Below are 15670 nucleotides of genomic sequence, written 5' to 3'. Positions count from 1 at the left end.
ATATGGGCAACAGATTTTAGAAAAGCACATTGACTTCAGAAGGAAAATATTCTGCCTTGGATACACAAAAACCAGGATCTGATCTTATAAAATAATTCCACTATTGAAAAATGAGGCACCTTTAACTTAAATATAATTAATGAATGCTTTAGACTTACTTTCCTTGCAACGGGAAAGAAGCTAACGTGAACATTAGCAGCTTTCCAATACCCAACCCAATTGTACTAGGCTGGGCAACATACAATGGATGGATGTAGAGAACAGTAGGCCATGACAATCAGGTTCCAGTTTCCTCTCTTATGATTTAAACATGAAACTCATTGGATGTGATGACAATCCACCTAGTCATTGCACTGCTCTACAACATCCATATCATCCAGGAACAGTTAGAGCCTCAGCTGCATGATGCAAGTATATATATTTCTTTTCCTGGTTCAGTCTTGCTCATCTTTGATGTGTTGAGAATTGGCCATATACCTGACAAATCAAATAGAGGCACAGGCTTAGGTAAATTGTACATATACACCATACATAGGGGGTTCTTCATTAATATACTAGCATTGCAAGAAAGCTTTATTTTACAATAGCAACAGATATAGCCTACTGTTGTTTACTGTTGTTTAAACGGTATATAGGCCAGTGTGGAAGAATACCAGGAAATTGCATACACGAGATATTAGACAATGTGTGAGATATGTGCAGGTTATTAGGTGGAAGACGTAGGGCTTAACCTTCATCCAATTCCTCTCAGCCCCGGTGGATCTCCTGCAACCGCTCTGCTGCCTTCCTCAGCTCTTCCTCAACCGCCTGGATATCCCGCTCCTTAAAGGCAAGATAATACAAGTGCATCAAAATTAATTGTAAAAGCTGCCATAGACTTTAATAGGGCCTTAATTTATAACAAAGGGCAGATATCACTATCCACTCTGCACCGGACACCCCACCTGTGCCTACATCAATCATAAAATGAGGGCTCTGGTGTAGAGCCTGTGTTGTCTCTCACTGCCATTTCAACTACCACACCTGGTAAACAGTCTCTGAAAGCGCACATAACAATACCAAGTAACAAAGCCTTGTACATATTTAAATTCAAGTACGGCTAAGGTTGTACTTTAGGAGGGTCCTTAGCTGTACATTAGGGGTAACCTCTGACGTTTCACTAAGGCCTCATAGAACTTTCCCTTTACATCAGCTAAATATATTGCAGGCACATCGACACAAAAGGTGCACCAAGTCTTACACTTCTTTAAAAAACAGCCACAGTCTGCAGCCAAATTGACCCTAGCAAGCAATTGGAAAAAACAACTCCTTCCTTACCACGAATTCACTCTGGGACTGGACAATATTATGATCAATGAAAGATTATCTAGTATTCTAACAGACACCCATACCAAGTTTTTAAAGGTTTGGGATAGAGGTGCACCGAAATTAAAATTTCAGAAACGAAACCGAAATAAAAAGAATTTTCAGGCCGAAACCAAAAATGTTTTTTATTTGATTTGTTTAAATATTTTATTTTTTATAAACTTTTGCATTTTTTTATATTTATTAATTCATTTTTTATTAAATATTTTCATTTTTTGCTTTACTTTTAGGGGCTTAAGGGAAATATTAGGGGTTTAGACCCCTGATATTTCCCTTTTAAAATAGAAAAAGAGATTGGGGACACAAAGTTCTCAATCTCTTTTTCTGCAGTCCCAGTTATCAATGAACAGGAATCCTATATAATGAGTGTTCCTGTTCATTCATAACATGAGAGCAGAGTGTGTTTACTATAACCACAATAATGAATGAACAGGAGGTGATGTAGATCACTTCTCATTCATTCATAATTGAGGATATAGTCAACATGCTAGGGCCTTAATTATTTACAAACACTCAGCGATCACTCCGCCCCCACACCGCTCTGCCGGACTGTGATAGCGGTGTGGGAGGAGAGACACCGGCCGCTCACAGCGCTCTCCTCCCGCGGAACTCGCACGGCTGCAACACTTTCTCTCATCCCCGCTGGGAAACAGAGCTGCGCCCAGCGGGGAGGAAAGAACGCACGGATGTGCCGATGTATCGACAGAAAAATGCCACTTTCGGCATTTAGCCAAAAGTGCAAATTTTGGCCGATTTGTTTCAGCGGCCGATATATTGGTGCATCCCTAGTTTGGGTGCCTTGGATCTTTTATCAACACCATGAACTAGGTGTGGAAACTCTTAGACATCTATAAGAGGCTCCTTGGGTGACGAGACTGGATACGGATCTACTGAACCGATCTTACATTGAAACCGGTAATTTCCTACACCGATGGATTTAATATCTGCTTCTTCCCTTTCTTTTTCTATCCCCTCCTCCTCTTTCTTCTCCAGTTTACTTTCTGTCTACCATAAGATATCAACATAGTGCCTGTAACCAATTTACGCTTTATTGTTCATATTTTTAGCGTGAATGATATAATTACTGAACCCTATGTGAAATGTCTTGTCTATTTTATGAAAAACCAATAAACATTTTGTTACAAAAAAAACAGCCACAGCCTGAGTAGAAGAGCCTGGCCCCTGCCAGCATGCTGCAGGGAAGAAACCCTGCACACTTTGTGGAACAGTCCTCTCTCCAGAGGCCTGATACAATCAGCAAATCTCACACTCCCTGCTAATTGAAGAGTTCTAGCTCTGACTCAGCAAGGGATGTGTTTCCACCCAGAGAGAGGGGTCTTACTCTGCAGCACGCTGGCAGCTCTGGCTGTGGATGCTTTCTAAAGAGAACAAACTGTAAGACTTTGATGCACCTAGAATGTATTTAGGTAATATAATGGAAGGTTGATTTGGGCCTAAAACTGAATATTCAACTAGGCAGAAAATATGCATCTTTTATAAGAAAGCCTGAAAAAAAGACTTAATATTAGGATTCTCTATATTCTTACTCTATTGTAGCTGGTTCATTTTAAAGCCCAATTCAATTTTCAGTTTAAATTAGCTAAATACATACATTGCTGATGGCAGCAGAGTTATAGGTCTGGCACAGTACGGGGTGTGTCGGACCTCTGCAGAGAGAACTCAGCTTTGTAAGGGTCCCACTGTGCAGCTGCTGGCAGGGCACACGCTTTCCTACTCAGGCTGTGACTGCTTTGGAAAAAGAACAAATAGTAAGATATTGCACACCTTTTGTTCTCGTGCACAACACATTTAGCTGATTTAAACTGAAGGGTGAATTGAGCCTCAGGCCTCATTTACACAAGAAACGGCTGGCACGTACAGCTCCGTGCTGCGTGCATGGCCGTATCGGGCAGCTCCCGGGAAGGACAGGTGCTGCGTGTGATTAGTATGCAGCCCCTGTCCTTCTCTATGGGACTACGCGGCCGTATGCCGCCCTACGTTCACCCCAAGTTCCGGTCCATACAGGTGCGGGTGTCCCGGCTCGGACGCAGACAGGATCCATCCTGTCAGTGTACGAGTACGTGCATCCGTGCGGATGTGCAGGGCGGGTGAGCGCAGGGCAGCGTACGGCCACGTAGTCCCATAGAGAAGGACCGGGGCTGCGTACTAATCACACGCAGCACCTGTCCTTCTCGGGAGCTGCCTGATATGGCTGTGCACGCAGCACATAGCTGTACTTGCCGGCCGTTTCTCGTGTGAATGAGGCCTTAAAGAAAAATTGTCAGAAACAAAGAGTCTGCCATTGTTGGTTTTGTACTAAAAAATGCTTCATGGATTGCAATGTCCCACATAATGGCTGCTTTAACTTTGTTCAAGTAATAGGTGAACTTGATTTTATAGGGACAGGCGCAGAATTGTAGATTAATAAGCACTGGCAGAGCACAGTGTTTGTGATAAGAACATTTATTGCTGCTGATGTTTTATGCATTTACTAAAGTCCAATGGACTCCCTAAAGGACAGCCATAAAATCTGGCAAAAACAAAAACATGCATTAAAACAAGGATATTGTCAATCCTGCAATAAATCTAAAACATGCCAAAAGTGCAGATCATATACAGAGGAGTAGCATGCACTTTGGTACGTTTCAATACAAATTTATCACTGGGACATAAAACCTCAGATAAACCATTTACACAGTGCAATCACTGATAACTACCCTGCCCCATTTAATTCTATCAGTGACAGATTAGGGGAAATAGCTTAGGGCCCATGGCTGTGAAGTTGCACGTAGAAGGGACACTTTTTTAGAGAATTCACAGAATATGCTTTAAAGTACAACCAAAGGATCCTGTATAACAGTGTAAACATGTCCGAAATCCACTTACTGTTTAATGCACAATCATAATATAGTAAATAGAAAATTTTCTTTACCTTTTGTGAGTGAAGCAAATCCTCCCTCATTTGTGTCTCACATACCCCCTCACCCCCCCAGGGACTGCCGCCTATAGTGGAAGGCAGTGGGGTAAAAATAGCCATTGCAGCTGTTAAGGCTGCTATGGTGCCTGGGGATACAAGGAGGCCCCACTGGGGCAGCTGATGAGGCAATTTAAACATAGAAAATCATTGTGCACGTAAAGATAACATATATCGGTCACTGTATCATTAAGGATTGCAGAGGTTTCTGTTGACAATAACTTTGCACACCCTGCCACATTTTCGGTAAAAAGAAAAAAATGTATATATTGCAGCTGACCAGTCCTCAGATATGGTGGCTGCATTAGTTTTCTTTCTTTTTGAGGCCAAGTCGAGTTTATGCAAGTACAGAAAATACCTGTAGATCCTGCCAGAAATCCGATGCCCTTGTAACTATCTGTGCATTGAACTGAAATCTGAAACAATGTTATCAGGCCTCCTCTCTCTCTCCATTCTGTGAACTACAAAACATCTTACCCCTTGCAATAAAGATGAGGAGAGGGTGAGATAATGGTAATCCAAATCTGAAAAAGCAACCTAACGATAACAACACTGCTCCTGCATGGATGCAGTACAGTGAGTGTTGTCACCCTACAACAGCGTGTTTGTTATTAGCAGGTTTACAAGGTAAAAAAGGAAACTAATGCAGCCACAATATCTAAGAACCGGCAATATATAACAATTTTGTGATATGAGAGCAAAGCAGCCTCCACATTCTTCAAAGCAAAGTCTTACTTTGCCCAACTACTGGCAAAATCAACCCCCCCATCCTCATCATTTAAATGACAAGAATCTACTTTGCCCAGGCAGCAACATGGGCACAGAAGAATGGCCCTCCCACTCAGCATCTCAGGAGATAGAAACTTGGGACCTGTCACGTCATGTGACCATGGATTCAAGTATTTGTGGCTTAAGTGTATTTTTAAAATAAGTAATTTGGTGATTAGCTGGGGGGTTACCTGGAGGAACCTGGCTGGAGATAAGCTTTAAATACACTCCACCCACTATTTTTGTGTTATCACTCTCTCACCTCAGCTCTATGCTCCTCTCTTTCTTCCATCTCCTCCAGCTCCCTCTCTTCTTCCTCTTCTCTTTGTTCATGGATTCCAGGTCTGCCATTGTGATGATATCTCTCCCCTGCAATTTCATCTTCATCTTGCCCGTAGTAGTTCCTTTCTCTGTCTATGTCTCCTTCTTCTGCATGGTGAATGTGTCTCTTCTCTTCCCCATGATAACCATGCATGTGGGCCTTGGCGTTGAAATATTTCATGCCTTTGTCTTCAGTCTCAAACTGGGCTGTTTCTTCTTGGCTGGGGTCCTCTGCCATCCTCCTCTGGGATGCTCTTTTTCTTTTTTCCCATTCTTCATGGTTCCTGTGGTACCACCCTTTGTTGTTCTCATGGTTTCCTCTACCATGATCTTCCTCTGAGCTGTCTTCATCACTCTCATCACTAAATTGTTTCTTCTCCTTATCATTTCTCTTGGTGGCTGCAGCATCCTTGGCTACATTCCCAGCTCTTTTACCTTCACTTTCATCTCTCTTTACGGCAGGACTTCTTTTGTCCTCCTCTTCCTCCAGCAGCTCTTGGGCTTTCTCCTCAGCTGATGCTCCATGCTCTTTCTGTTTAACCTCAACTTTTTCAATCTTCTCAAACTCTTTTGACTCTTCATTATGTGACCCCCTTTTTGATTGTGCATCTCTCTTAGGGGCAGATACGGGACTCTCATCGGTTCTTTTTCTAAGCTCTTCCTCTTCACTGCTTTCATGTTCTTCGTGCTGCTGTGACTTTCCTAAAGGTGTCAGAAACACAAGACAAGCAAAGGCAAGTGATGTTAGGTGTCAGAGTCAAGGTCATGGCATGATGCCAACACCCATTACTGTACCGTATAATTACATTTCATTGTCTATGCAAGTGAAACAAAATCTGAAATACTCTAAAATTTTGTATTTTTTAGATGAAGGATGGGTAGAAAGAATATTTATTTGAGCCTGTTAACATATCTGTGCTCGTCTTCAAATTTGTTTCTTTGTGCCAAGTGAGGATTCTCTGCACTATCTGTATACAGGGATAAATCATGTCTTGTCCAAGGATCCAGGGTTTTTCCCAGCTCAAAACTGATTTTAGGTTGAAATCGATGGACATGTGTCATTTTTCAACCTAACTATGTAACTATGTAAGGCAAGTACAGATACTTGAACGAACTACAAGGTGCCTGTGGTTTACCAATAATATTGTGTACATCTTGGTGTATGTATTAGGTTCACGTTAACATGAAGTACAATGCAGCCAATTATATAACATCATAGTTATGAACAGAGAAGCCAGAAGTGTTGCAAAGAGTATAAATAATATGTAAGCATGGTGAAGAGATTGGTACTACTGCTAGGGGTAAATAATACATAGCGGTAGTAAACAAAACATTCTTATAAGTGAATATATAACATGAATAAATCTGCTTCGATGAACTGAGGTCTTGCCTGTTGCTCTGAAATAACTTTCATAATTGCTAGTCCTAAAGTACTTCAACAGTTCCAAGACGGACTGCAGTAAAGACGTTGTGCCCAAAAGCAGTGATAGTAAATATTAAGTGTGATCCCTGGACAGTGCTGGCACATGGAGGTGCTGATGACCTTGCTCTAATTACATTTATGGGGCAACAGTGGTTACCAATAGCAATTACAACTCAAAGTTGTTAAAATGTATCTCTGGTTTCAAAAAGGATAAGGAAGGCTCAGAGTCACTGTTAGCTTTTTCTTGCAGTTTTTATTCTGGTTGAAGGGAATATCCTTCATTTCCTAACTTGATGACCATTGTCACAAGGACAGAAAATGGGGGGAATCTCCACAGCTGAAAGAAGCTTGAACCCTTTCCAGCTAAAATAAAATGTTTTTTTTTACTGTATGTGTTTCTTTTGGACAAATGTCAACTCACTTTGTCTAAGTGAGTGAAAATCTCCCCAATGCAGAAACAGATAACAATATAAACCTGACAGAGTTTTTAGTATTTCTTTACATTATCCAAAACAAAAACAGTTTTCGTTTGAGTTCTACTCCAGTGTTAAAGCTTGGACTTTTATATTCTTTTATATAGCAAGGCAATAAGGGAATAGGCATAGGCAAATTCTGCCCCTTGATTGGGCAATATCACCATGAACACGGGACATGGTTTTTGACAGAGGCCACTGGGATGGTGGTGGCCAGAAAAGATGCTGAGTGATCAAAAGAGCTGGCTGACAGTGTGTTAGCTTGCCTTGAAGAATTCTTCTATAAGGATGATTTAGTGTCACCCTGCATCTACATAAGCTGTGAATGGCTGGTTTACGCCTAGAGTAAAAAAATTCTAAGTACTAACAATAACATACAAAGTCATCTATGACTCTACCCCAACCGACATCACCCACCTTAACTCAAAATATCACCCAAACCGCCGTCTTTGCTCCTCCCAAGACCTCCCACTCCTTACCCCAATCGGTCTGCTTATCTCCTACTCCACCTGTCCACCTCTGTTCAAGGCGATCCTCGAAAGCTCATCTCTTTATGGAAGCCTATTCCATCTCGATATAACCATCTTTTTACTTCTTCCATCAAATCATCCCACACAGTTATTACCTTTTGTATCACTTGCCCTTCCTACTAGATTGTAAGCTCTTACAAGCAGGGCCCTCATGTATTGAAATTGTATTGACTCCCTCCATTTTGTAAAGCACTGTGCAAACTCTTGGCATTATATACATTTTATGTTATAATAATAATGTGCCAAATTTCTTCTCCCCTGATGAGCAGAAAACAGACTTACATCTGTCACTTATGATATCCTGCAGTAGCCCTACAGACAACATCCTGCAGCTGTGCTTTCATAATTCAAAAGACAATATGCCTCTATGTTACTAAGAGGATTTCTTGGCTGATACCTGGTGACAATAATCACATAAACTATATACTTGTTGTCATGTCCCGTGTCTACTGTGTATTGCCAAGGGCTGAGGCTGTCCCCAACTGCTTGAATCTATCTGGGCATTACAGCCCCATAGACGCCTCAGTCATCAAGATATTATTATTATAATTATACAGGATTTATATAGTGCCAACAGTTTGAGCAGCGCTTTACAAATTTGAGGGAGACAATACAATTAACAATACAATTTCAGTACAGGAGGTAGGAGGGCTCTGCTCGTGAGAGCTTACAATCTAGTAGGAGGGGCAAGTGACACAAAAGGTAATAATTGTTTGGGATGATTTAATGGAAGAGCTGAAAGTACTGTTATATTGAGGTGGAATAGGCTTCCCTAAAGAGATGAGTTTTCAAGGATTGCCTAAAAGTGGACAGATTGGGGTAGGGAGTTCCAGAGAATGGGGGATACTCTGGAAAAGTCCTGAGGGCGAGCAAAAGATATGCCTTCCAAAGCTGTTCAGTTTACCTCGATGGCTCAGGTCCTCTAGTTCTCTCAGGAGATGTTGATGACGCAGAACGGAGATCAATCTTTCATCTGAAAAACCCAAATGTTGTAATGTAAAGCAGATAGATATAAGTAAATTCTTTGTTTGGTCTCCGTTGCGGTGTCTCGGATGATCTGTACAGCCGTGTAGCTTTGTTTTGCCAGCTGTCCTTTCTAGAACAAGTGTAAATAAAACTGGTGACCACAGACATGGGCTGATGTCAGACCAGTACAGGATGGATTTTGATTGGTTGCTATAGGGCACTGCATGAGAATTAGCACTTAGACCCCTTTTAGAATAAAGAAACACCGCAAATATTTTGGCCCACACCGATTACTCATGGTGGACCCTGCTCTTCGTGCTTTAATAAGTAGGACCCTCTCTGTAACCAAAACTAACATCCTGCTCCATGAGTATATTCTCAAGACAACATCTGTTCTCAAAGACTGCTATTTTTCCATTCACAGAGCGATATAATGTCATGGTAATAGGACCCAGGTATACTGGATTCTGCAGAAAGTCAATGAACAATGGCAAAGTGTGAGAACCCATTACAATAAATAAGCAATCATTTGTCTTTGTTTCAACAGCTTCAAAACTAATTGGTTGTTATGGGTTACTCGTGACCATTGCTCTTCTTGATAGGTCAATATGGTGATATTTTAGTTATAGGAGGAGCATGGTGGGCTGAATCAGCCCCTGGCTTCTTGTATGGTTGGGTACTCCAGAGGTGAGAACTCTGACAAAATGACGTTCACCTGGCAGTTTTGGGGATTCTCATTTTTCTGTGTTTTTAGCATTCTACCTTGCACTTTCCATAACAGAAACAAAAACTCATCCGGGAGAATGGGAGCCCTTCATAATGGTCACAGTAGGTATGCAGACTAAGGAACATAGGCATCTCTCCAATAGAAGAACCTAAACATGCCAGGTGGTTTACCTCCTCAGTATCTACAAAAACTGAAATATCAGCTTTGGGTGCACCCACGCTTTACATAAGTCCAGAAGCCAGACTGCAAAGATATGATGAGACATTGAAAAAGAGTTTCAGAAGGAAGAGCACTTGATATACACAGCAAACAAATCAGATTCTTCCTTTCATGAGTCTTAGGCAATATGGGAAGATAAAGGCAGAATCTGATTGGTTGATAAAAGCAACATAAATCATAAAAGGTCTATTTATCAATGTTTTCACCCAAGATTCACACATAAGATCGACACAGTTTCTAATTAAATCTAAGGTGAAAAAAAAAATGTTTGCATTCTCGGTGAAAGTTGTGTGAATCTTGAATTAAAATATTATTAAACATATAATTTACATATTGTAACCGCAGCATGGCGAGTGACTAGATGTGGAAAGTAATAAGAGACACAACCTTCTCTGAGTAGTCGGATACAGCCACCGCTGACCCTCTCGGACCCCTGTGTGGACAGCGACTCGGAAAGGACCTCCATGATACATCTTGTGACCTACAAATACAGGGGTATGTTATTCTCCATCCAGAAGATATCAATAGACCATTTTACCAGTTTACATCAGTCTGATCAGTCAGACACTACAAAGCCAATCAACCACACCTCTCCCTAAATTACTCCATAGGCTCTCCACAAACCAATCTCAAGATTAGTTCTCTAATTTGTATTGAGATTGTAGTCCATCACAGGAGTGAGCTTGGAGTGGTGACTACTATACAACACACACAGGGACCATGGGGAACAAAAGTAGCCACCATTCAGAAGGAAGGACAGTGTCTGCACCAATTCAGAGATGATTTGAGGATCTACAGATGAGTGATACACAAATAAGATACATTTCTGTTATAGTTTAGGTACTTGAAGGTATATTTAAGATATAACTCCGGAGTTTAGTGTCACTTTATTGATGACTTTTGAGCATCTTCAGAACAGAGCTGTTACTATTTCTATGATATACATTGTAAATAAACAATTTGCTGATAGTATGCACCTTCGTCATGTCATGTGCTGTTTTAAACATCGGTTCTAGGCAACATCTGAAACTAGGTTGCTGATAATGCTACCTAGCACACACTGCAACTCGGCCAAAGGCAGAAACGTTCACTCTACTCTGAGCTCTATATAATCGTGCAGCAAGAATCCAGACATTTTTCATCCAGAGATGATTTGAGGATCTACAGCCGAGTGATACACAAATAAGATACATTTTTGTTAATAGTTCAGGTTCTTGAACGTATTTTTAAGATTTAACTCCCGAGTTTAGTGTTACTTGGTTTAATGAGACATTTTTCTTACGTGTCTCAATGGCACTCTTTTTGAATTCCCTGATTAAAGTGACATTAAAGTAAAAAAAATGTTTTCCCTCCACCCAATGCTAATTAAGGCACTTACCTTAAATGATGTTTCTTAATCCGATCTTCTTTCCTGTCCTTTTCATCTGTCCCGCCAGCGCTGCGGTAGGTCTCCGATCCAGCGCTGACTCCTCTGTGCTTGCTGGCACTTCCTGTCTCATGGTGTCTGCATGCGGATGCACGCTGTCCATAGACTTACCTTGTGTCTCTCCTCGCGTCCTGGCCGAAAATGTGAACTGCGCATGCGCCCGCCCCAAGGTGCTTTGCGAGAATTTTCACATTTTCGGACGGGAGAAGACACAGGTAAGTATTAACCCTTTTCAAAGCGTTTTTTTTTTACACCTTTTGCATATATCTACTGCTTGTTAGCAGTAGATATATGCAAAAAAAAAAACGGAGGGTTTAATAACCCTTTAACCTCTAGTACTGGCAGCAGTTGTTCACTTTTAGAATTTTTCCTTGCATTTACTTTACATTTATTTTCTTTAGTAATATAGGAAAAAACATTTCCAAATTACTTAATGGAGTTCATAGAACCACTTAAGCTGGCCATACACCTATAGATTATCTGCAGAGTTTCTAGGGTCAGATGGAAAAAATGCAACAGATTCACCATCTACGCTAAACTGTGTGGGTGGAGGAATCTCCCACTGGGCCAAGCTTCAGTATGTTGCTAGTCGGCCCCGCTGGCTCTCAAAATACCTGAACAATCTGATTGGATGCAGGCATTGTTCAGGATTTTGAGAGCCAGCGGGGCCGACTAGCAAGACACTGAAGCTTGGCCCAGTGGGAGATTCCTCCATCCACACAGTTTAGCATAGATGGAGGAAGCTGTTGCACTTTTTAATAAATCAACACTGTAATATATCAAATTAAAAAATTCTGATGCACCAAATTATCAACTAGAAAACAGTACCAAAAACAACTCTTTCAGGAAATCATTGGAAGACTTGAAGGAAACACACAGATACAGTAAGAGCATACAAATAGGTGGTGTCCTTTGGGAACTGATCCCAGGATGCCAGTTCTGCAATGTGCTATACAGCCACCGTGCTGCACTTGTACAACACACAGCCCAGCACGGCTTCACAATCTGTTTTCAAGATAACAGAAGGACATTTGTATTCAGAACAAGACCTCTCACCTTCTCTTCTTCCTCGGAAAGCTGGTTGGACAGGGGCATGGAGGAAACTAAAGAGAAGAGGGAGAATTATGGGAAGGCAGAACACTGATACATAACACACACACACACATATACACTGAGTGGCCAGATTATTATGATCACCCCATCAGTACTTCGTTGGGCCACGAGATGACTTCGTTGGGCCGCCTTGTGACTCCACGAGATGTTGAAAGGTGATGCGAGGAATCTGACACGGCACTGTTGTCCATTTGTTGTCTTGTGCCAGTCTTGCCACTCTCCGTTCTGCCCTAACATTGACTAGTCGCTGACGGCCACAATTCGCACGTTCAGACCCAGATTTTCGTCTGACAGTCCAGTCTTTAAACACTTTAACAACAGCTGCTCTTGAACATTTAACAAATTCTGCTGTTTTGCTGATACTCGCTCCATGGCTCCGAGCGCCAACAATCATCCCACGTTTAAAGGCTGTTAAATCGCGTTGTTTACCCGTATCTTCAGAAACAAATCACTTCTACTGTCGTGGTAAACAACCTGCTTCCCTATTTATAATGGTCTGGCTCTCTAGCAGCTTCAGCGCGAAATTATAGCTAATTTGCCTACAAATGTCAGGTTGTCATAATAAACTGGCCACTCAGTGTATATATTACACAGGCAGCTATACATTCACAGTGATAGTCAGTCAACTTCGTAATTTCATAATTGTCTGTCAAAACAATTGGTGGGTCGGAGGGTGCTGGTGGTCCAATGTGCCAATCTCTTTACACTTCTATAGCCTCAAGGATCCTGATCCTCCTAATAATTTAGAAACAGCTATGGCTTTTTCTATACTTATTCTGCACTATTCTGGAATTGCTGTTTAGTAAATGAGCAACCTATGCTCACATCAGGGCGATGATGGTTTATACCGAGACTCATTTAAATGGTAAGTCAACCTGAAGAACCAGAATTCACTTAAAATTGGTCTGATTTCAGTAAACAGAAGTCTGCTCGGCTGCTATGGGTACTTAACTTGCTCTTTCTTGTTTTTGCCTTGCAAATAAGTTAGATCATAGCAGTGTCTATCTCCAACATGTTACCTTCTACTCAAGCAGATCTAGCTAAAAGACACCTGTGCTGAGTGACAAACGTTCAAATTAGCCACCTGCAGGAGTGCTATATTGGCAGGATAGCACCCTTAAAGAAATGCTGTCCTAGGATTAAAGGGTTTCGTTGAGAGAGAAGACAAGTCACAGGTATCTGGTTCCTGGAATGGTTTTATTTGTGGTCAGCAGATTATCTTCCAAGATATCTGAACATAAGAGGCCCATCATCTGCGTGATAACATACATATACAAATTCCTAATCAGCGATGAGACTTGTGAAATGACCATGCACGTCTTTCCTGCCTTATCCCAGATGAAGAATATATTTACCGTATACATTTAATTAATATTGTTGCTGGAAGAATCTCGCCTAATAAAGCATATTAGTGAACCCTCTCTGAGGCTGCAGTGCTTACCTTGAATGCAGACAGCTGCCAGCAATAAACATTTCACAAGACCCATCCTGGATGTGCAGAGAGCCTGCAGGCTGTGATGACAGGAAGGATGCAGAGAGCCTGAGCCTTAGGCTGGACCAGAGTTTGCTCACTGTCTATTGCTGCAGATTATATAGCTGGCACAGGCAGTGTGATCATGTGACCCCCCCCCCCTCCTTCTGCTGCAGGTGACTGGGTCCCACTGATCAGCAGTCTGTGTTCACCTGTATGGACAGCCCCTCTCTCCTGCAGATGGTTGTGTACAGCACAGTTCAGCAGTGTCATCCTAATCCCCACTTCACTCCCCTCTTGGAACATCTCTGTATGCATTGCATATCAATGATCAGCTCTCTTTGCTGGGTCTCAGTCCCTCCTCAGCACCATATCACACAGCCGATGCGGCTCTAGCAGTTTGACTGCTACAAACCTGCAGCAAACAGTTCCATGTAGTGAGATCTGGAGACACGGTGAGAAAATCCCACCATTTGTAAATGCCTGCAAGTGAAGTATTTATAGTGTTCTCCTGGACAGTGCACCGACCTAGAGTTCCAACCTAAGAAACAAGTCATTTCGAGTTGATCATTCATTCATTTATCTAACATTTAATAAATTGAAAGCTGAGCTCTGGGCACAAAAACATGTTATTGAATGCATTACTTAATAGCCACATTGGATATAAATGCACTTGACGCGCATCAAATGTTTTGCAGTCCCGGTTATTGCCTTGTAAAAGTAGCGGTGACACCATCACTGTGCTGTGCATAGTGGCTCCACTGCAGGCTCCACCCAAGGAGAGAGAGAGCAGCAGTGACCGGTCTTTATTATAGGAGAGGGTGGAGACCAGACCAGTCACCCTGCACAAGGAGAGAGAGAGCAGCAGTGACCAGTCTTTATTATAGGAGAGGGTGGAGACCAGACCAGTCACCCTGCACAAGGAGAGAGAGCAGCAGTGACTGGTCTTTATTACAGGAGGGGGAGGAGACAAGACCAGTCACCCTGCACAAGGAGAGAGAGCAGCAGTGACTGGTCTTTATTACAGGAAGCTCCTGCACAGAGTTGCACACTGGATTACGCTATTACAAAAGGTAATATGCATGGAGGCGGTACTGATAAGAAACTAACATGGTATTATAAACTATAATAGAGACAAGACTTGTGCTAATGTGAACTTCTAAAACGTCATCCCGGATATCAAAAGTATGTCGTATACAACTGTTAGATATAAAATAAGGGAGTAGATACAAAGTAGTTCAAGATAAAAGAGCTAAATGAACACTGAAGTTCGATAATCCCTGTGAAAGTCATAGACTGCTTTGTTTTCTCAGGAGCCCAAGATGGGGTGAGGCCAGGTACAGGAAATAAAGCCACCAAAGTCCCTAGAGTGTATATATAATGCATATTTGTTTAAGTCCATTGAATCCTGAGCCTTGCTGGGCAGCACAGGGAGGTTGGTGACCTCACCTTTCTCTGTCTCACCTATACAATACAGCTTGGTCGTGTTGCATTACTATTTGTGTCAGAAGACACTACAGCATCACAATACCAATTGTGACAACACATTATTATTATACAGGATTTACTGTATATAGTGCCAACAGTTTGCGCAGCACTTTACAACACATTATAAATCTAAGGCATCTGCATATTGACTGCGACCTCAGCATAATGACTGACAGTACAGTACTAACTACGTAACAGTAATGTATATGATTATTATAATTGTGACTGATATAACACTATGAGGTGTTGCTATGTCTTTGGGCATAGTTGAGCCGCTTAGCCTTCTTTCCAGGTGGGAGGTATGGCTTTTTGGTTACAAGGCCGTAAAAAAAAAAAGACAGCAGCAGGTGCTCTGGACTGATGAGTGTAAATATGAAATATTTGGCTGTAGCAGGAGGCAGTTTGT

At 41.8% G+C, this 15670-nt stretch overlaps 1 protein-coding gene across 1 annotated transcript; it reads right to left on the bottom strand.

Moving 5' to 3' along the window:
* Nucleotides 1-524: 524 nt before the first annotated feature.
* CCER2 (coiled-coil glutamate rich protein 2) lies at nt 525-14038 on the bottom strand. Its single transcript, XM_018576917.1, has 6 exons — nt 13747-14038; nt 12249-12295; nt 10154-10247; nt 8759-8827; nt 5370-6130; nt 525-822 (listed from the first exon to the last, which is right to left on the bottom strand). Exons 1-6 carry the CDS (start codon nt 13790-13792, stop codon nt 748-750), a joined length of 1092 nt encoding a protein of 363 aa, XP_018432419.1. The 5' UTR covers nt 13793-14038; the 3' UTR covers nt 525-747.
* Nucleotides 14039-15670: the final 1632 nt, after the last annotated feature.

This window comes from Nanorana parkeri, unplaced genomic scaffold (assembly GCF_000935625.1).
Source record: "Nanorana parkeri isolate BGI_ZX_2015 unplaced genomic scaffold, ASM93562v1 scaffold80, whole genome shotgun sequence".
NCBI lineage: Eukaryota > Metazoa > Chordata > Amphibia > Anura > Dicroglossidae > Nanorana > Nanorana parkeri.
This window is presented reverse-complemented; position numbering and strand designations above follow the sequence as displayed.